At 48.0% G+C, this 21932-nt stretch overlaps 1 protein-coding gene across 1 annotated transcript in view; it reads right to left on the reverse strand.

Annotated features, from left to right (window-relative positions):
• LOC134928617 (meiosis-specific coiled-coil domain-containing protein MEIOC-like) overlaps positions 1-21932 on the reverse strand; it is a 132761-nt gene that overhangs the window by 4846 nt on the left and 105983 nt on the right. Inside the window, exons 3-6 of the mRNA XM_063924543.1 lie at positions 5831-5926; positions 2665-4333; positions 728-862; positions 238-418 (exon numbers count right to left, since the gene is read on the reverse strand). Of these exons, the coding sequence (XP_063780613.1) occupies positions 238-418; positions 728-862; positions 2665-4333; positions 5831-5926 (2081 nt within the window). The remainder of the gene's footprint in view (positions 1-237; positions 419-727; positions 863-2664; positions 4334-5830; positions 5927-21932) is intronic.

The following is a 21932-nucleotide window of genomic DNA, read 5'->3' on the forward strand; positions in this document are numbered from 1 at the left end:
GCACCTGCCGGGTGACCTGGAACACTTGTTAGGGGTCCTTGAGGACCCATAGCCAGACTCATAATTTGAGCCAGTGACCTCAGAAAGGGAATTCCACTAGAGAACACTGGGAAGCGAGTTACTGATTTATTAATTTGATGACCATGTTCAGTACTAAAGCGGTGCAATAATTTATGGGTCACAAGGGGCCACTTTCTATTGGTCAGTGAACGATTCGCAGAACACAAAACAACATACCTCTCTCGTTGTTGTAACGGGGGGCTCCTTGCTTCTGACGGTTGGCGGCATTAACGATTTCATCTTTGCGACGCGCTTGCGTCAGGTGGATGGCTTCAAGGTGATGATCTAGCGCTAGGTTTATATTGACATGGAGAATCTCGCCACGGATATTCTCCATTATCTTCACCAATGAGATTGCCTAATGAGTGAGACACAGGAATGTTTGTAATAACCCATATATAAACATCTTCACTCTATACATAAAAATACAATTTAGCAACAGTTTTGTACTAAAATTATTGGAAGATTATTATAAAAAGAAAAAGAAGGATGCACCCAGCGTGCAAATGATTTGGGTGATCATATCCGGTGGATCGGCCAGATAAACTGTATGCCGTACGCCCAGTATTGCAGACTGTTCTGTCCTGTCAGATTACCAGGCGCTTACACCCATTCCTCTGGGTAAGGCTACAGACTGAGCATAAAGCTATAAAGAACACGCACTTACTCTGGCCTGCTCTCGGAACTGATCAACAACCAAACGGTCGACCCTCGATGGGTTTGTTGGAAGTCTCGGCACCGATGAGCTGTAAGAGCTGGAAATTCTGTTCCCCGGAAAGTTTCGAGCAAGTTCCCCTTCAGTCTAAAAACGGGGCGGACACAAAACATAACAATTATAACTTACTGATCACTAGATGTCACAAGCACTATTCGAAGGCAGGGTTTCCGCACACTTTGGCCTATTTCAAGTAAAAAAAAAGTACTGTCGCTGACTTTTCGTAAGATGATATAAGTGGGAATTACTGCAGTGGCGATCTGAGAGAGGAAGGACAGCCATTGTCGGCAAATCCTAACACACTGGCAATGGAAGTGTTAAAAGGAACAATAATGTCCAACACATAACAAGATTTATCCTTGTGGAACGTTTAGGAACAAAAAAAATCAAAGAAAAAGACATTTTCCACGTTATTGGGATAGGCTCGGATAAATGTTAACAGTCGTAGTATTTTATCTTTCAACTGGAAAACCATGTTCTGCAGTTATCCATTACCGGCCTTATCTGGCAGCGCTAGATGCCCACGGAACTGCAAAAAGAATCTACAGAAATACGCATGTTTGCAACCTCCCCATCATGTACATGGATCTAATGTGACTGGTATACGGATGGTGGCCTGGCTTCAGTGTGAGTACGAATAATCGCAGTGTGCACTGCAAACACTTATAACGGCCAGAGAGAGGCAGATAATAAGTAGCCAAGGGGCTTGTGGCATCGGATATGCGAGATGTACCAAGTGCAAATATACATTTATTATTCATGCCAACACTTGAAAACCTCCAGGATTTCCCTTTCCCAGCAGAGTCTGAAGCATTCGTTATTGGTGTGCTCTGTAGCGCAGGGTGTACTTAAAGCACAGTTACTACTTTTGCATAAACGGCAGTGTTGTGAACGTTTCCAGTTATTATTGCTGCGCAAATCACACCAGGGTAGAAGCACGTCAGACCCCGCAGGGAGCTACGTTTGTGCGTTTTTGCAGCCATACGAGTTGCAATTTGCGAATACACACCCTTACTGTACTTTGGGCGCATCTGCCTACGCCTAAATGCCAGCTCCGGCCCCTAGTCATACAGTCGCAAGTCCAGCGTATGCATTGTGAAAGGACATGTACGCGCAATAAATAAAAATGCCACAGAAGACAAAAAAAAAAAAGAGGCTGCGTGTACGTTCCCTGCATGCTATCTAAACACAGCTTGACCCAAGTGTTGGTAGCATGTACACAGGACAGGCCTAAAAATGAAACAAAAAAATAGAGAAAAAAAATGGTTTGTTTTTTTTAAATATAATTTGCAAAATCTAATTAAATTAGAAGATCCTGACATTGCGGCTGCCTAAAGTAATTTTGGACAGGACATCTGCAGATGGTTCCCAAAGGCACCCCAATGGTCCAGGGTTTAAGTATATCCATGCTTGGCCACAGGTGACATAACCCTTTCAGTGGCGTGTTTTGGGTATTTGGCCACACCTCCCAGGGCAGGGTTTGTTTTTTTTAACCTGCGCGTCGCCAGGGGATTCATGTTCGTTGCCAGCGGTTTAACAAGGCGTGTCATGCTTTTTCCCAGGGATTTTATGCACTGGGATCCATGCTCATTGCCTAGGGGTAGCTAGGGATGGCCACAGATCATCGATGGCGACCATCAATGGATAATCCACCGATGGCCATACCTAGCACTTGTATTTGCTGGCGGGCACTAGCCCGCCAGCACTATAATGCTCATGCCAGGGGGAGCACTGGCATGCCCGGAAATTTTCCGGGCATGCCACTCAAGAGGTTAATTAGTACCATGGATATCTTTAGAACCTGCACTGTTAGGGTGTCTTGAGGACCAAATTTTGGGAACCACCATCTTTAGCCAATACTATCCTCATTGTCAGTAGGGGTGTCCTACCTTTTTCCGTTCCTTCTCTAGAGCCCGCCACTGCTCGCAGCATTCCTCTAGCTGTAAGTGAAGCTCGTTGGCAGGCCCGCTGCGGTTTCTCGATGGACGACATCTGTTGAAAGGAGCGGGGAACGGGAAGTAGGGCGTGGGAACTTCACCACAGAATAAGTCACTTATAAAAGGGTGGATGCGATTTAAGTCTTCGTAATGGAACAGATCGATGAGGTCAGAGAAGGGAAGAGGAGGAGGGGGAAACGGCATGTTGGTTGGTGGAGAAAACGCTTGTGGGTTGAAAGGAGGAAAATTCTGGTTCTGCTTCAGATCAGACATTAACGAGAAAGGGGGGAGGAATGAGGCGTTGATGAAATCAGACATGTTTCCCACGTTGGGGTCTTGCTTCCTTTGGAACAGGTTGTAAGTAGGTGGGTTTTGTCGGACATTACCGTGTTGGCTGTTCCAGCTTCTTCTCCCCCTTCTCTCTGCATTACTGCTATTCGGTGGGTTTGTTTTTTTAGGCAGCTTGTGGTACCGATCAGAGCTATTCAGCCCAGAGCTTTGCTGTGGGGGTGACCAGTTGGGTGGATAGCCTGGTGGCATATTACGATATACCCCCTCCTTGCAAGGAGACGAGTGATTGAAAGATTTGTTACGCCTCTGATTTTCTTCAGTAAAGTTGGAAAATGGTACCTGGTTGGATGTGCCGTTCACTGGTCCCTCTTTCATGGAAGGCGGCACAGAAGGAATAGGGCAGAAGTAGCCGGGATGATGTGTTGGAGATCCATCAGACACTGTAGAACTAGCAGGGGACGGCAGAGGACTTGTGGTCGGCTTCTGAATCCCTGTCGTCTCGCTATCTAACCATCGGTGGCCCTGGCTGGATGGGTGGAAGTCTTCATTTGGATGGATACCAGGAGCAGAAGACCTTGCAAAGGATTCGCTTTGGATCTGAGATACCATGTTGTTTTCTCGACCATCAAAATTTCCAAACTTTGAGAAGCTGCCGTAGTTGTTTTCTGACCCTTCTTTGTAGTGTTTCCTCTGGGTGGTATGTGGATAACTGCGCTCTTTAGCAAACTGCTGATTAAAATGGTATGCCGGTGGCTTTATGCTCAGAGGCGAAAAGTCATTGCAGGGCTTTGTGTACGCTTCTTTACCCCAATCTTCTCTCACACCAGACGCGTAATTGCTCTGACTTAGTAAATTAGTCTTTGTAGACGTTCCTCTCCCTTTGTCATTTTTCCACAGTGGTTTATGAATGCCAGGGAATTCTTTTGCTCTCTTCTGACTACTGGGGCTGAAGCCACCACCTTTGGTGGCAGGATCTCGACCGTTAAACTTCAGGTAATCACTGATGGCTTGGTTAGGCGCTTCCATTGGATGGAATGAGGAATTGGGTTCCAGTGATTGGTTTTCAATATAAAGATCTTGCAGGATGTCTTCCAGCTGTGGTGTACATGTATCAGGGCAGGAAACCCAAGACTCCAGCAGGCCGAGGTCCTCAAACCCTCTCTGAAGACTTTCCATATCCGGCAACTTTCTCCCTTGCTCTTGGTATTTCGGGGCACAAGTCTCACTAGAGAAATTGACATTTTCTGGAAGGATGCCTGGAAGATATTCTGAAAGGTCTTGGTGGTCATTAGCAGCCCACAGTGGAGGGAACAGTCTAGATAACGAATCCCTGGAGAAAACAGATAAAAAACAAAACAAAAACATAAATTGCTAATTGATTTACTTCTGATAAGAATTTTATTTTAAAAAATGTTTTCAATCATTGTCTCTTGGTCCATTGGGGGAAGGGGGGGGGGGGGGGAGGACAACTCTGGAACATAGTTCGGACACTTTAAATGGAGCATTAAAGGGTGAGCACCAGTCCTGCAAAGCGTGGAATCTGTAAAAATTTTTGGTTGGCTGTCTTGACAGCTTGCCCAGTGCTGTGTCCACCAGGAGCCTACTCTCCGATCTAGAAGAATGTGCCCTCACATTACAAGCAACAGGCCGACTTATCGCAGCATTGAATCTAGCAGAGGAATCCTCGGAAGCCGGCCACATTCTCTTGTAAACTTTATAGAGAAAGGAAGAGGATGATCACTGTCGGAGGACGTAATCAGTGTCCTCATTGAAATAAAAAGTGGAAATACTGTAGAGGATATATGGAGATCTACAAGAAAAGAGCCCCAGCTCCAAAACTCTCCTGTGGAGATCATTAAAAGAATGGCCGTTTTCCAGGTACAGGAATCTGGAATCTAACTTCACCCTTGCCAAAAGGTGGTGGTGGTGGGGGGGTAGATGCAACTGCATCACTCATACAATGTTTTCTCTTAATATAAAAAAATAAAAACAAATAAAAAAAAAAGAGAAGAAGAGAAGGATGAAAGTTGAACATTCAAGGAGACAAGTCTTGATCCATAGCTCATTGAAGAGAAGATGTAGGAGTCCCTTCGTCTCTCATACCAGCAGATATAAACGTATTCCCCAATGTGATAATTCTTGACCAAAACTGGCTTTCTAGCCTTAAGAATGGTCTCAGACATCCTATCAAAGAAGCCCTTAGCATTAAGGATTATGGCTCAAACTGAGAAGTGCTGCAATCTGTGTAAGCTTATGGTCCTGACGTTGCAGATGAAGCCCCGGCAGAAGAGCACGGCGGCTGGTCCTACACCTCACACGTGGCACATAAATTGTCACTACCTGATTAGCCGCTAGTACACTTAGAAGAAGTTTTAAAAAATAAATAGAAAAAAAAACTACCACCTTACTGAAACTCCCTCTTCAAGTTCTCCATTTCACAGACTCCCCTTATCAGTCAAGACAGGAAATAAAAGTCGGCTACAGTGCACAAGACTAAGCTGGATGTGAAACTGCAGTGACAAAGGTAAACACAGAACAGCGAGGGGTGCCAGTTAAAAGAACTGACCCCCCCCCCCCCCCACAAAAGCACCCATTTCCCACGGGCACTTCAATAAAACTGGGCTTCCCAGCAGGCAGCGAGGGTGTGAAGGGGGAAGAATTAGGAATTTTAGTGCTAAATTTAAAGTGCCCAAACTCCAGCTGAGCATCTGAAAGTGTACACTAAGAGGATGAAGAAGAAATAACACACACACATAAGATGGCATTACAGCACATTTTCATGCCCACGGGGCAGGGAGCGAGATCATTAGACTTTACTTGTGCTTACCAGTCTGTCACGCCATCCAGTTTGTTTGACTCCTCGGGGAAACTCGTCATCAAGCCAAACATATTTGGGCTATTTTCAGAGAGTCTAAACAGCGCACTTGAAGAGAAAAAAAAGGGTTAATGTAAATTATTAAGTAATGTGGGAACCCCCCCCCCAAAAAAAATAAAAAATAAATAAGATTTTAAACCTACCGGTAAATCTTTTTCTCGTAGTCCGTAGAGGATGCTGGGGACTCCGTAAGGACCATGGGGATAGACGGGCTCCGCAGGAGACATGGGCACTTTAAGAAAGACTTTAGGTCTGGGTGTGCACTGGCTCCTCCCTCTATGCCCCTCCTCCAGACCTCAGTTAGAGAAACTGTGCCCAGAGGAGACGGACAGTACGAGGAAAGGATTTTCGTTAATCCAAGGGCAAGATGCATACCAGCCCACACCATTCACACCGTATAACCTGTGATATACTACCCAGTTAACAGTATGAAAACAACATAGCATCAGTCCAAGACCGATGAAAACTATAACAACACTTATGTAAGCAATAACTATATACAAGTCTTGCAGAAGTAGTCCGCACTTGGGACGGGCGCCCAGCATCCACTACGGACTACGAGAAAAAGATTTACCAGTAGGTTTAAAATCTTATTTTCTCTTACGTCCTAGAGGATGCTGGGGACTCCGTAAGGACCATGGGGATTATACCAAAGCTCCAAAAACGGGCGGGAGAGTGCGGATGACTCTGCAGCACCGATTGAGCAAACAGGAGGTCCTCCTAAGCCAGGGTATCAAACTTATAAAACCTTGCAAGGTGTTTGAACCCGACCAAGTAGTCGCTCAGCACAGCTGTAGTGCCGAGACCCCTCGGGCAGCCGCCCAAGACGAGCCCACCTTACTAGTGGAATGGGTCTTGACCAATTTAGGTAACGGCAATCCCGCCGTCGCACGCTCGCTGAATCGTGTTACAGATACAGTGCGCAATAGTCTGCTTTAAAACAGGAGCGCCAACCTTGTTGGCTGCATACAGGACAAACAGAGCTTCTGTTTTTTCTGACTCTAGCCGTTCTGGCTACGCAAGTTTTCAAAACCCTGACCACATCAAGGGACTCGGAATCCTCCAAGTCACGTGTAGCCACAGGCACCACAATAGGTTGGTTCATCTAAAAAGACGACACCACCGTAGGCAAGAATTGAGGACGGTTCCGCAATTCCGCTCTATCCATATGGAAAAACCAGATAGGGGTTTTATGAGACAAAGCCGCCAATTCCGACACTTGCCTAGCCGAAGCCAAGGCTAACCACATGACCACCTTTCAAGTGAGATATTTTCACTCCACCATTTTAAGTGGTTCAAAACAGTGCGACTTAAGGAAACTCAACACCACGTTAAGGTCCCAATGCGCCACCGGAGGTACAAAAGGAGGCTGAATATGCAGCACTCCCTTCACAAAAGTCTGTACTTCTGGGAGAGAAGCCAATTCTTTTTGAAAGAAAATGGATAAGGCCGAAATCTGAACCTTAATGGAGCCTAATTCTAGGCCCAAATTCACTCCAGTTTGTAGGAAGTGAAGGAAAACGGCCCAGATGGAATTCTTCCGTAGGAGTATTCCTGGCCTCACACCAAGAAACATATTTTCGCCATATACGGTGATAATGTTTAGTTGTCACGTCTTTCCTAGCCTTTATCAGCGTAGGAATGACCTCATCCGGAATGCCCTTTTCCGCTAGGATCCGGCGTTCAACCGCCATGCCGTCAAACGCAGCCGCGGTAAGTCTTGGAACAGACAGGGCCCCTGTTGCAACAGGTCTGGTCTTAGAGGAAGATGCCACTGATCTTCTGTGAGCATCTCCTGCAGATCCGGATATCAGGCCCTTCATGGCCAATCTGGAACAATGAGAATTGTGTACTCCTCTTTTTCCTATTATTCTCAACACCTTTGGGATGAGAGGAAGAGGAGGAAACACCTAGACCGACTGGAACACCCACGGTGTCACTAGGGCATCCACAGCTACCGTCTGAGGGTCTACTGACCTGGCGCAATACTTTTTCAGTTTTTTTGTTGAGGCGGGACGTCCTCATGTCTATTTGGGCCAGTCCCCACTGACTTGCAATCTGTGTGGAGACCTCCTGATGAAGTCCCCACTCCTGGATGCAGGTCGTGTCTGCTGAGGAAGTTTGCTTCCCAGTTGTCCACTCCTGGAATGAACACTGCTGACAGTGCTCTTACATGATTTTTCGCCCAGCGAAGAATCCTGGTGGCTTCTTGCCACTCTGCTCCTTGTGCCGTCCTGGCGGTTTACATGAGCCACTGCGGTGATGTTGTCTGATTGGATCAGAACTGGTAAGTCGCAAAGCAAGGTCTCCGCTTGACGAAGGGCGTTGTATATGGCCCTCAGCTCCAGGACGTTGATGTGAAGACAAGTCTCTTGACTTGACCCAAGACCCTGGAAGTTTCTCCCCTGTGTGACTGCTCCCCAACCTCGAAAGCTCGCGTCTGTGGTCACCAGAATCCAGTCCTGAATGTCGAACCTGCGGCCCTCTAGAAGGTGAACACCATCACAGGAGAGATACCCTGGCCCTGGGGGACAGGGCGATCAAATGATGAATCTGTAGATGTGATTCGGACCACTTGCCAGTAGGTCCCATTGGAAGGCTTTGTATGACGCCACCATCTTTTCCAGGACTTGAGTGCAGTAATGCACTGACACCTGTTTTGGCTTCAATAGGTTCCTGACCAGAGTCATGAGTTCCTGAGCCTTTTCAATCTGAAGATAAACCCTTTTCTGGACCGTATCCAGAATCATGCCCAAGAAGGTCAGACCAGTTGTAGGAACCAACTGCGAATTCGGGATATTGAGAAAACAGCTGTGTTGCTGTAACACCTTCAGTAAAAGTGATACGCTGTTTAGTGACTGTTTTCTTGATCTCGCTTTTATGAGGAGATCGTCCAAGTACGGTATAATTGCGACATCCTGCTTGCGCAGGAGCACCATCATTTCCGCCATTACCTTGGTGAAAATCCTCGGTGGAAAGCCCTGGTAATGATAACCTGTACCGCCATTCTTAGGTACGCCTGATGAGGTGGATATATGGGAACATGAAGGTATGCATCCTTTATGTCAGGGATACCATAAAATCTACCCCTTTCTAGGCTGGCGATGACCGCTCTGAGCGATTGCACCTTGAACTTGAACCTTTTCAAGTATAGGTTCAAGGATTTTAAATGTAAAATGGGTCTGACCGAACCGTCCGGTTTCGGGACTACTAACAGGGTTGATTTACTACCCCATCTCATGTAGAAGTAGGGGAACTTTGACCACCACCTGTTGATGATACACTTTGTGAATTGCATTTAACAGTAGCTCTCTTTCTGGTGGAGAAGCTGTTAAGGCCGATTTGAAAACCCGGCGAGGATACACTTGTTCGAATTCCAGCTTGTAACCCTGGGAAATAATTTCTATTGCCCCGGGATCCACCTGTGAGTGAACCCAGATGTGGCTGACAAGTCAAAGACGTGCCCCACCTGGGGCGGACTCCCTCAGCGGAGTTCCCGCATCACGCTGTGGATTTTATAGAGGCCGGGGAGTACTTCTGCTCCTGGGAACTAGCTGTGGTTGGCAGCTTGTTTTCCCTGACCTTACCTCTGGCAAGAAAAGACTATCTTCGTACTCTCTTGTTTTTATAGAACCAAAAAGACCGCATGTGTTAATGTGGTGCTTTCTTAGGCTGTGAGGAAATACATGGCAAAAATTTTATTCAGTTGCAGTATTTGTGGAGACCAGGTCCGAGAGACCTTCCCCAACCAATTCCTCACCCTTGTAAGGTAAAACCTCCATATGCCTTCTGTTCATTGCCGGGTCCATAGGACTCGTCTAGCAGAAATCGACATAGCGGTGATTTCTAGAACTCAGTAGGCCAATGTCTCTTTGAGCATTTCCCATATATAAGACAGCATCTTTAATATGACCCAGGGTCTATAAACCGGTATCCTTATCCAGGGTATTAATTTCCGTCGATAAGGTACCTATCCTTGCTGCTACAGCGCTACAAACCCAAGCCGACACTAATGCCGGGTTGAGTAAGGTACTAGATTGTGTAAATGGACTTCCAGGTAGCCTGCTGTCTGCGATCAGCAGGATCCCTGAGGGTAGCCATAATGGCAGCGCTACATTTTTTGGATAAGCGTGTCCAAGCTTTTTTCCCTCTTGGGGAAGATTCTTACCGTATCCTGTCCTTAGTCGGGAAAGGATACGCCCTAAGAATCCATTTTTGGGAATCTGCAGTTTCTTGTCTGGAGATTTCCAAGCCTTTTCAATAACTCGTTCATGAGATGGGGGAAAGTTTACCTCAGGTTTCTTTACCCTATACATGTGTACCCTCGTGTCAGGGACAGGGGGTTTGATATGCAAATCATCTATTATTACAATAATCATATATTGAATACTTTTAGCCAATTTTGGCTGTAACTTTGCATCATCGTAGTCGACACTGGAGTCAGAATCCGTGTCGGTATCTGTGACTATTATTTGTGATATGGGCGCTTTTGAGACCCTGAAGGCCCCTGCGACATAGGGACAGACATGGGTTGACTCCCTGGCTGTTCCTTCTCATCTTTTGTGCAATAAATTTACATTAGCACTTAAAACATTCCACATATCCATCCAGTCAGGTGTCGGCGTTGTCGACGGAGACACCACATTCATTTGTTCCCCCTCCTCCCTAGGAGAGCCTTTTACCTCAGACATGTCGACACACGCGTACCGACACACCACACACTCAGGGAATCCTCTTATCTGAAGACCGTTCCCCCACAAGGCCCTTTGGAGAGACAGAGAGAGAGTATGCCAGCACACACCCCAGCGCTATATGACCCAGGAAAAAACACAATAAACATATGTTTACCCAGTAGCGCTGTGTATAAATGTATATATGCGCCTAATTATGTGCCCCCCCCCCCTCTACTTTAAAACTCTCTTTAACCGTGGTATAAGCAGGGGAGAGTCCAGGGAGCTTCCTCTCAGCTGTGCTGTGGAGAAAATGGCGCTGGTGAGTGCTGAGGGAGAAGCCCCGCCCCCTCGACGGCGGGCTTCTGTCCCGCTCAAATATACTGAAAACTGGCGGGGGCTTATATATATATATATATATATATATATATATATATATATATATATATATATATATATATATATATATATATACACACACACACACACACACAGTGAAACAACAGACAGAGAGGAGGGGGGTGCAAATCCCCACCCCTAAATTCCCTTCCGCACACTGAAAATTACCTGTAACCATCCCTGAACCTATCTGGTAATAAAATTCAGAGAATTGGTCACAAATGTTTGCAAACACATGTTTAGCTGCTGGCCACGTCACGGCTTCTCCGATACAGCAGTCCTAACCTACATAATAGCAGTGCCCACATAGGGCCATGTAATTTGTCACAGTAGGCCTCATGATAAAGGCTATTACTAAAACACTTTCAGACAGAGAGCTAACTTACCCAGGAGCCACCCCCAGGAAGGGAATTTAGGGGTGGGGATTTGCACCCCCCTCCTCTCTGTCTGTTGTTTGTCTGTGACCCCTCCCCCTTCCAGCACCTGATATATAATTATCTCCAGGTATGATTGAGCAACTGCCAAATTGTTTGTCTGCATATACATACAGTGGCTAGCTGTATATATACTATTTTTGCCAGAAAAGAGGTTTATATGCTGCCTAGGGCGTCCCCCCTGCGCCCTTACAGTGACTGCGTGTGTGAGGTGTATGGGAGCAATGGCGCACAGCTTCACCTCAGTGAAGATCATGAAGTCTTCTTTTCTTCTCATACTCACCCGGCTTCTATCTTCCGGCTCTGTGAGGAGGACGGTGGCGCGGCTCCGGGCGAACTCCAGGGTGAGACCTGTGTTCTGACTCCCTCTGGAGCTAATGGTGTCCAGTAGCCTAAGAAGCAGAGCCTTGAAACTCACAGGAGTAGGTCTGCTTCTCTCCCCTCAGTCCCTCGATGCAGGGAGTCTGTTGCCAGCAGGCTCCCTGAAAATAAAAAACCTAACAAATGTACTTTCTGTCAGAAAGCTCAGGAGAGCTCCCTGAAAAGCACCCAGTCTCCACTGGGCACAGTAGTAAACTGAGATCTGGAGGAGGGGCATAGAGGGAGGAGCCAGTGCACACCCAGACCTAAAGTCTTTCTTAAAGTGCCCATGTCTCCTGCGGAGCCCGTCTATCCCCATGGTCCTTACGGAGTCCCCAGCATCCTCTAGGACGTAAGAGAAAAAAGTTCATAGTGATTTAGAAAACTCCTCGTCTGTTCCGTCAGTCGGTGCCATTGGAGATATTGTAATGTTGTTTTAGCATCCTTTATCCCTCAGACATGGAAAATGAAGCATTGTTCACTCTAGGTGCCGGGTGAGGGGGGGCATATTCTAATTTCTACATGATGCATCACTCCAGCTACGGTAATACCCACCTCACTGACTAAACAATGAGTGGAAAATATGAACACACACCAGCACTGCACTGGTGCAGGACAGCGTTATATACTGATAATAAATGGGTTTCATTCACGCTGCTCACATAGTGCTGGGGCAGATATATCCTCCAGAAGATGGCAGCAATGTCCTATATTAACCACTGAACTGATGATTTATTTCGCCCCCAACACCGCTCCGAAATTGTTGGTTTTTTTTATGAGTGAATTAGGTGAAGAACATGAATTTAACCCTGTCGCAAATGATTTTAGTTAAAAAGAGAAAAAGAAAAAAAAAAAAGATATATTTTTAAAAAAATAAGATTTTAAACCTACCGGTAAATCGTTTTCTCCTAGTCCGTAGAGGATGCTGGGGACTCCGTAAGGACCATGGGGTATAGACGGGCTCCGCAGGAGACATGGGCACTCTAAGACTTTAGATGGGTGTGAACTGGCTCCTCCCTCTATGCCCCTCCTCCAGACCTCAGTTATAGAACGGACAGTACGAGGAAAGGATTTTTGTTAATCTAAGGGCGAGACACATACCAGCCCACACCATCCACACCGTACAACATGGTATATACTAAACCAGTTAACAGCATGAACAAAACAGCATCAGTCCGAGACTGATCTCAACTGTAACATAACCCTTATGTAAGCAACAACTATATACAAGTCTCGCAGAAATTGTCCGCACTGGGACGGGCGCCCAGCATCCTCTACGGACTAGGAGAAAAAGATTTACCGGTAGGTTTAAAATCTTATTTTCTCTTACGTCCTAGAGGATGCTGGGGACTCCGTAAGGACCATGGGGATTATACCAAAGCTCCAGACCGGGCGGGAGAGTGCGGATGACTCTGCAGCACCGATTGAGCAAACATGAGGTCCTCATCAGCCAGGGTATCAAACTTGTAGAATTTTGCAAAAGTGTTTGAACCCGACCAAGTAGCTGCTCGGCAAAGCTGTAATGCCGAGACGGCTCTGGCAGCCGCCCAAGAAGAGCCCACCTTCCCAGTGGAATGGGCCTTTACCGAACTTGGTAACGGCAATCCAGCCGTAGAATGAGCCTGCTGAATCGTGTTACAGATCCAGCGAGCAATAGTCTGCTTAGAAGCAGGAGCGCCAACCTTGTTGGCTGCATACAGGACAAACAGTGCCTCTGTTTTCCTAACCCGAGCCGTCCTGGCTACATAAATATTTAAGGCCCTGACTACATCAAGGGACTTGGAATCCTCCAAGTCACCCGTAGCCACAGGCACCACAATAGGTTGGTTCATATGAAACGACGAAACCACTTTAGGTAGAAATTGAGGACGAGTTCTCAACTCTGCTCGATCCACATGGAAAATCAGATAGGGGCTCTTGTGAGACAAAGCCACCAATTCGGACACCCGCCTTGCAGATGCCAACAACATGACCACCTTCCAAGTGAGAAATTTTAATTCAACGGTTTGAAGAGGTTCAAACCAGTGTGACTTAAGGATCTGTAACACCACGTTAAGGTCCCACGGTGCCACTGGGGGCACAAAAGGAGGTTGGATGTGCAGCACTCTCTTTACAAAAGTCTGGACTTCTGGAAGAGAAGCCAATTCCTTCTGAAAGAATATAGATAAGGCCGAAATCTGCACCTTAATGGAGCCTAATTTTAGGCCCATATCCACTCCTGTCTGTAGAAAGTGGAGGAAACGACCCAGCTGAAAATCTTCCGTAGGAGCATTCTTGGCTTCACACCAAGATACATTTTCTCCAGATACGGTGATAATGTTTCGCCGTTACCTCCTTCCTAGCTTTGATTAGAGTAGGGATGACTTCCCCTGGGATACCTTTCCTAGCTAGGATTTGATGTTCAACCGCCATGTCGTCAAACGTAACCGCAGTAAGTCTTGGAACACGCAGGGCCCCTGTTGCAACAAGTCCTCCCTGGGAGGAAGAGGCCACGGATCTTCCGTGATCATTTCCTGAAGATCTGAATACCAGGCCCTTCGAGGCCAATCTGGAACAATGAGTATTGTCTGCACTCTTGTTCGTCTTATGATTCTCAATATTTTTGAGATGAGTGGAAGTGGAGGGAACACATAGACCGACTGAAACACCCACGGTGTCACTAGGGCGTCCACCGCCACTGCCTGAGGGTCCCTCGACCTGGAACAATACATCCAAAGCTTTTTGTTGAGGCGTGACGCCATCATGTCTATTTGAGGAAGTCCCCAACGACTTGTTACTTCTGCAAAGACCTCTTGATGAAGACCCCACTCCCCTGGATGGAGATTGTGTCTGCTGAGGAAGCCTGCTTCCCAGTTGTCTACTCCCGGAATGAAGACTGCTGACAGAGCACTTACATGATTTTCCGCCCAGCAAAGAATCCTGGAGGCTTCTGCCATTGCTGCTCTGCTCCTTGTCCCGCCTTGGCGGTTTACATGTGCCACGGCTGTGACGTTGTCTGACTGAATCAGAACGGGTAGATTGCGAAGAAGATTCTCCGCTTGTCGTAGGCCGTTGTATATGGCCCTTAATTCCAGCACATTGATGTGTAGACAAGCCTCCTGGCTTGACCATATTCCCTGAAAATTTCTTCCTTGTGTGACTGCTCCCCATCCTCGGAGGCTCGCGTCCGTGGTCACAAGAACCCAATCTTGAATGCCGAACCTGCGACCCTCTAGAACAGGGGTGGGGAACCTCCGGCCCGCGGGCCGTATAAGGCCCGCGAAGCCGTTTGGTCCGGCCCACCCGCTCCTCTCAGTGAGACACGCAGCCGCACAGTCTGGCGGCAACGTGTCTCAGCTGTCACCACACGGAGGAGAGCGCGGCTATTGTCGGGCGGCGGAAGCTTGTAGGACTTGAAACCAGCCGCCGGTTCGTGAGCCAATCAGAGCTCGCGGACCGGCAGCCAATCAGGAGCCGCGGCTGCCGGTCCGCGAGCTCTGATTGGCTCTCGAACAGACGGCTGGTTTCAAGTCTTACACGCCGCCGCCCAACATAGCCGCGCTCTCCTCCGTGTCCCCGCCGAAAGGAGTGGTAAGCGGGACGGGGGGGCATCTGTATACCTGACACTGTGAGGGGCATCTGTAGGGCATTTGTATACCCGGCACTGTGAGGGGCATCTGTATACCTGGCACTGTGAGGGGCATCTGTATACCTGGCACTGTGAGGGACATCTGTATACCTGGCACTGTGAGGGGCATCTGTATACCTGGCACTGTGAGGGGCATCTGTATACCTGGCACTGTGGGGGCATTTGTATACCTGGCACTGTGAGGGTCATTTGTATACCTGGCACTGTGGGGGCAATTGTGGATCTGGCACTGCACTATTGGGGGCATATGTGTATCACATCCCATTTTAACTGGCCACCCCTATTTTTTTGGCGCGCTCGGGAGCAGACTTGTACGGCCCCCGAAGGATTTTATAAATATCCAAATGGCCCTCGGTAGAAAAAAGGTTCCCCACCCCTGCTCTAGAAGGTGAGCACTTTGAAGCCACCACAGGAGAGATACCCTGGCCCTGGGGGACAGGCTTATCCTCAGATGCATTTGTAGATGGGACCCTGACCACTTGTCCAGAAGGTCCCACTGAAAAGTTCTCGCATGAAACCTGCCGAACGGAATGGCCTCGTAGGCCGCCACCATCTTTCCCAATACTCGAGTGCATTGATGAACTGACACTCTTTTTGGTTTTAGCAGGTCCTTGACCATATTCTGGAGTTCCTGGGCCTTTTCCGTTGGGAGAAAAACCCTCTTTTCTTCCGTGTCCAGAACCATGTCAAAATTGACAGCCGAGTTGTCGGAACCAACTGCGACTTTGGTAGATTTAGAATCCAGCCGTGTTGTTGTAGTACTCTCAGACAGAGAGACACGCTTTTCAGTCACTGATCTCTTGATCTTGCCTTTATCAGGAGATCGTCCAAGTATGGGATAATTGTGACTCCTTGCTTGCGCAGGAGCACCATCATTTCCGCCATTACCTTGGTGAAAATTCTCGGGGCCGTGGAAAGCCCAAACGGCAACGTCTGAAACTGGTGATGACAGTCCTGTACCGCGAATCTCAGGTACGCCTGATGAGAGGGATAAATGGGGACATGAAGGTATGCATCCTTTATGTCCAGCGACACCATAAAATCCCCCCTTCCAGGCTGGAGATCACTGCCCGGAGAGATTCCATCTTGAATTTGAACCTTTTCAAATACAGGTTCAGGGATTTTAGTTTCAGAATGGGTCTGACCGAGCCATCCGGCTTCGGGACCACAAATAGGGTTGAATAATACCCCTTCCCCTGTTGCATTAGGGGAACCTTGATAACCTTGACACAGCTTTTGTATGGCAGCTGAAACTATTTCCCTCTCTGGGGGAGAAGCTGGCAAAGCCGATTTGAAAAATCGGCGAGCAGGCACTTCTTCGAACTCCAGTTTGTAGCCTTGGGATACAATTTCGACCGCCCAAGGATCCAAATCCGACTGAACCCAGACCTGGCTGAAGAGTCGAAGACGTGCCCCCACCGGTGCGGACTCCCTCAGTGGAGCCCCAGCGTCATGCTGTGGATCTTGTAGAGGCCGGGGAGGACTTTTGTTCCTGGGAACTAGCCGTAGCTGGCGTTCTTTTCCCTCTACCTCTACCTCTGGCGAGGAAGGAAGAGCCCCGACCCTTTCTGAACTTATGCGACCGAAAGGACTGCATCTGATATTGAGGTGTTTTCTTTTGTTGTGGGGGAATGTAAGGCAAAAACAAAGACTTACCCGCGGTAGCTGTGGAAACCAGGTCCGCGAGGCCCTCCCCAAATAAAACCTCACCTTTGTAAGGTAAAGTCTCCATATGTCTCTTTGAATCGGCATCACCTGTCCATTGGCGGGTCCACAGGGACCTTCTAGCCGACACTGCCATGGCATTGGCTCTTGAACCCAACAGCCCAATATCTCTCACAGCCTCTCTCATATATAACGCTGCGTCCTTAATGTGACCCAAGGTCAACAAAATGCTATCTTTATCAAGGGTGTCAATGTCAGATGACAAGTTATCCGCCCACGCTGCAATTGCGCTACCCACCCATGCAGATGCTACTGCCGGTCTGAGCAGGGCACCCGTATGCGTATAAATTGATTTTAAGGTAGTTTCCTGTCTGCGATCTGTAGGATCCTTGAGGGCTGCCATGTCCAGGGACGGTAGTGCAACCTTTTTGGATAAGCGCGTCAAAGCCTTGTCCACCGTGGGCGAGGATTCCCACCGTGACCTGTCCTGTGAGGGGTAGGGATACGCCATAATAATTCTCTTGGGAATCTGCAGTCTCTTGTCTGGAGTTTCCCAAGCTTTTTCAAATAAAGCGTTCAGCTCAAGAGATGGGGGAAACGTTACCTCCGTTTTTTTTCCCTTAAACATGCAGACCCTCGTGTCAGGGACAGAGGGGTCCTCAGTGATATGCAAAACATCTTTTATTGCAATAATCATATAATGAATACTTTTGGCCACCCTTGGGTGTAACCGTGCATCATCATAGTCGACACTGGAGTCGGAATCCGTGTCGGTATCAGTGTCTGCTATCTGGGAAAGGGGACGTTTATGAGACCCCGAAGGGCCTTGTGACACAGTCAAAGCCATGGATTGACTCCCTGCTTTTTCTCTGCACTCTGCTTTGTCCAATCTTTTATGTAATAAAGTCACATTTGCATTTAAAATATTCCACATATCCAACCAATCAGGTGTCGGTGGTGCAGACGGAGACACCACAATCATCTGCTCTGCCTCCTCCCTAGACGAGCCTTCCGCTTCAGACATGCCGACACACACGTACTGACACCCCCCATACACACTTGGATATACAAATATGGAGACACCCCGCCCCCTCGACGGCGGGCTTCGGTCCCGCTCAATTCTTTATACTGGCGGGGGTTTTATAATATACTGCCTCCGCAGTATCTGAGACCTGTGCCAGTGTTATTTGAGGTATTTATTGCTGCCCAGGGCGCCCCCCCTGCGCCCTGCACACTTGCTGTGCCTTGTGTGTGTGTGAGAGCAATAGGGCGCAGCGTGACCGCTGCGCGGTACCTTACTGAAGATCTGAAGTCTTCTGCCGCCTATGAAGTCTTCTGTCTTCTTATACTCACCCGGCTTCTATCTTCCGGCTCTGTGAGGAGGGACGAACAGCGAGGATGACACCTGTGTTCCGACCCTCTGGAGGTAATGGTGTCCAGTAGCCTAAGAAGCAGTGCCTATCAGTTAAGTAGGTCTGCTTCTCTCCCCTCAGTCCCACGAAGCAGGGAGCCTGTTGCCAGCAGTGCTCCCTGAAAATAATAACCCTAACAAAAGTATTTTCAGAGAAACTCAGTAGAGCTCCCTGTAATGCACCCAGTCTCCTCTGGGCACAGGATCTAACTGAGGTCTGGAGGAGGGGCATAGAGGGAGGAGCCAGTGCACACCCATACTAAACGTTCTTTATAGTGCCCATGTCTCCTGCGGAGCCCGTCTATACCCCATGGTCCTTACGGAGTCCCCAGCATCCTCTAGGACGTAAGAGAAATATATTTTTTCAAACATCAGGGCTTTATTATTTATTTATTTAGTTTCTTATATAGCGCAGCATATTCCGTTGCGCTTTACAATTAGAACAACAGTAATAGAACAAAACTGGGTAAAAACAAACAGATATAGAGGTAGGAAGGCCCTGCTCCCAAGCTTACACTCTCTATAGGGCTTTCATTTTGAAAGATGGGACAGCCTCCAGGTACACAGGGGGGGGGGGGCTTGGGGTGGTTAATTTACACTCCCCAGCGGCTGCCATGGTCTGCAGCCACTGGAGGCGGAGAATCCTGCAGTGATGACCAATCAGCAGTGATCGGCAGCACAGCAATCAGTGGGGGAGAGTGCAGGAGGTCCCTCTGACAGCAGCAGCGGAGGGAAGTTTCTCTTCCCTGCCGCTGATAACACTCTCTACCCGACTGGTCGCATCCTGTGCCCCCAGGTCAGATAGAGCACTTGCAGGCATGGTTACATCTGATGCCACCCCACCATGCCAGGCAAGTGGTTCAAGGACATTGGGGGTAATTCCGAGATTGATCGCAGCAGGAATTCTGTTAGCAGATGGGCAAAACTATGTGCACTGCAGGGGAGGCAGATATAACATGTGCAGAGAGAGATAGATTTGGGTGTGGTGTGTTCAATCTGCAATCTAAATTGCAGTGTAAAAATAAAGCAGCCAGTATTTACCCTGCACAGAAACAAAATAACCCACCCAAATCTAACTCTCTCTGCACATGTTACATCTGCCTCCCCTGCAGTGCACATGGATTTGCCCAACTGCTAAAAGATTTCCTGCTGCGATCAACTCAGAATTACCCCCATAGCGCCAAACCTGGACCCCTATATTACTGTATGATCCTGATAATAAACAGGCAACCCACTTTCTGTCAGGGTACCTTCATTAACGGATGCATCTTAATAAAATATATGACACCACAAAATGACAGCGGCTAGTGACAGTCTATGATGTGCATCACTGCAAACGATTGGCTAGATAGGCAATAATAAGAATTTACTTACCGATAATTCTATTTCTCATAGTCCGTAGTGGATGCTGGGGACTCCGTCAGGACCATGGGGAATAGCGGCTCCGCAGGAGACAGGGCACAAAAAGTAAGCTTTTAGGATCACATGGTGCGTACTGGCTCCTCCCCCTATGACCCTCCTCCAAGCCTCAGTTAGGATACTGTGCCCGGACGAGCGTACACAATAAGGAAGGATCTTGAATCCCGGGTAAGACTCATACCAGCCACACCAATCACACCGTACAACTTGTGATCTGAACCCAGTTAACAGCAAGATAACAGCGGAGCCTCTGAAAAGATGGCTCACAACAATAATAACCCGATTTTTGTAACAATAACTATGTACAAGTATTGCAGACAATCCGCACTTGGGATGGGCGCCCAGCATCCACTACGGACTACGAGAAATAGAATTATCGGTAAGTAAAATCTTATTTTCTCTGACGTCCTAAGTGGATGCTGGGGACTCCGTCAGGACCATGGGGATTATACCAAAGCTCCCAAACGGGCGGGAGAGTGCGGATGACTCTGCAGCACCGAATGAGAGAACTCCAGGTCCTCCTTAGCCAGAGTATTAAATTTGTAAAATTTTACAAACGTGTTCTCCCCTGACCACGTAGCTGCTCGGCAAAGTTGTAATGCCGAGACCCCTCGGGCAGCCGCCCAAGATGAACCCACCTTCCTTGTGGAGTGGGCATTTACAGATTTAGGCTGTGGCAGGCCTGCCACAGAATGTGCAAGTTGGATTGTGCTACAGATCCAACGAGCAATCGTCTGTTTAGACGCAGGAGCACCCCTCTTGTTGGGTGCATACAGGATAAACAGCGAGTCAGATTTTCTGACTCCAGCCGTCCTTGAAATATATATTTTCAATGCTCTGACAACGTCCAGCAACTTGGAGTCCTCCAAGTCGCTAGTAGCCGCAGGGACCACAATAGGCTGGTTCAAGTGAAAAGCCGAAACCACCTTAGGCAGAAACTGAGGATGCGTCCGCAGTTCTGCCCTGTCCGAATGGAAAATCAGATATGGGCTTTTGTACGATAAAGCCGCCAACTCTGATACTCTCCTGGCTGAAGCCAGGGCCAGTAGCATGGTTACTTTCCATGTAAGATACTTCAAATCTACCGATTTGAGCGGCTCAAACCAATGGGATTTGAGAAAATCCAAAACTACGTTGAGATCCCACGGTGCCACTGGAGGCACAATCGGGGGCTGTATATGTAGTACACCTTTGACAAAGGTTTGTACTTCAGGCACTGAAGCCAATTCTTTCTGGAAGAAAATCGATAAGGCCGAAATTTGAACCTTAATAGACCCAAATTTGAGGCCCATAGACAATCCTGCCTGCAGGAAATGTAGGAATCGACCCAATTGAAATTCCTCCGTTGGGGCCTTCTTGGCCTCACACCACGCAACATATTTTCTCCAAATGCGGTGATAATGTTGTGCGGTCACTTCCTTCCTGGCTTTAATCAAGGTAGGAATAACTTCCTCTGGAATGCCCTTTTCTTTTAGAATCCGGCGTTCAACCGCCATGCCGTCAAACGCAGTCGCGGTAAGTCTTGGAACATACAAGGTCCCTGCTGAAGCAGATCCCTTCTTAACGGTAGAGGCCACGGCTCTTCCGTGAGCATCTCTTGAAGTTCCGGGTACCAAGTCCTTCTCGGCCAATCCGGAGCCACGAGTATTGTTCTTACTCCCCGTAGCCGTATAATTCTCAGTACCTTTGGTATGAGAGGCAGAGGAGGAAACACATACACGGACTGGTACACCCACGGTGTTACCAGAGCGTCCACAGCTATTGCCTGAGGGTCTCTTGACCTGGCGCAATATCTGTCCAGTTTCTTGTTGAGGCGGGACGCCATCATGTCCACCTTTGGTTTTTCCCAACGGTTCACAATCATGTGGAAGACTTCTGGATGAAGTCCCCACTCTCCCGGGTGGAGGTCGTGTCTGCTGAGGAAGTCTGCTTCCCAGTTGTCCACTCCCGGAATGAACACTGCTGACAGTGCTATGACATGATTTTCCGCCCAGCAAAGAATCCTTGCAGCTTCTGTCATTGCTCTTCTGCTTCTCGTGCCGCCCTGTCTGTTTACGTGGGCGACTGC

Source organism: Pseudophryne corroboree, chromosome 5 (genome assembly GCF_028390025.1).
Source record: "Pseudophryne corroboree isolate aPseCor3 chromosome 5, aPseCor3.hap2, whole genome shotgun sequence".
In the NCBI taxonomy this organism is placed as follows: domain Eukaryota; kingdom Metazoa; phylum Chordata; class Amphibia; order Anura; family Myobatrachidae; genus Pseudophryne; species Pseudophryne corroboree.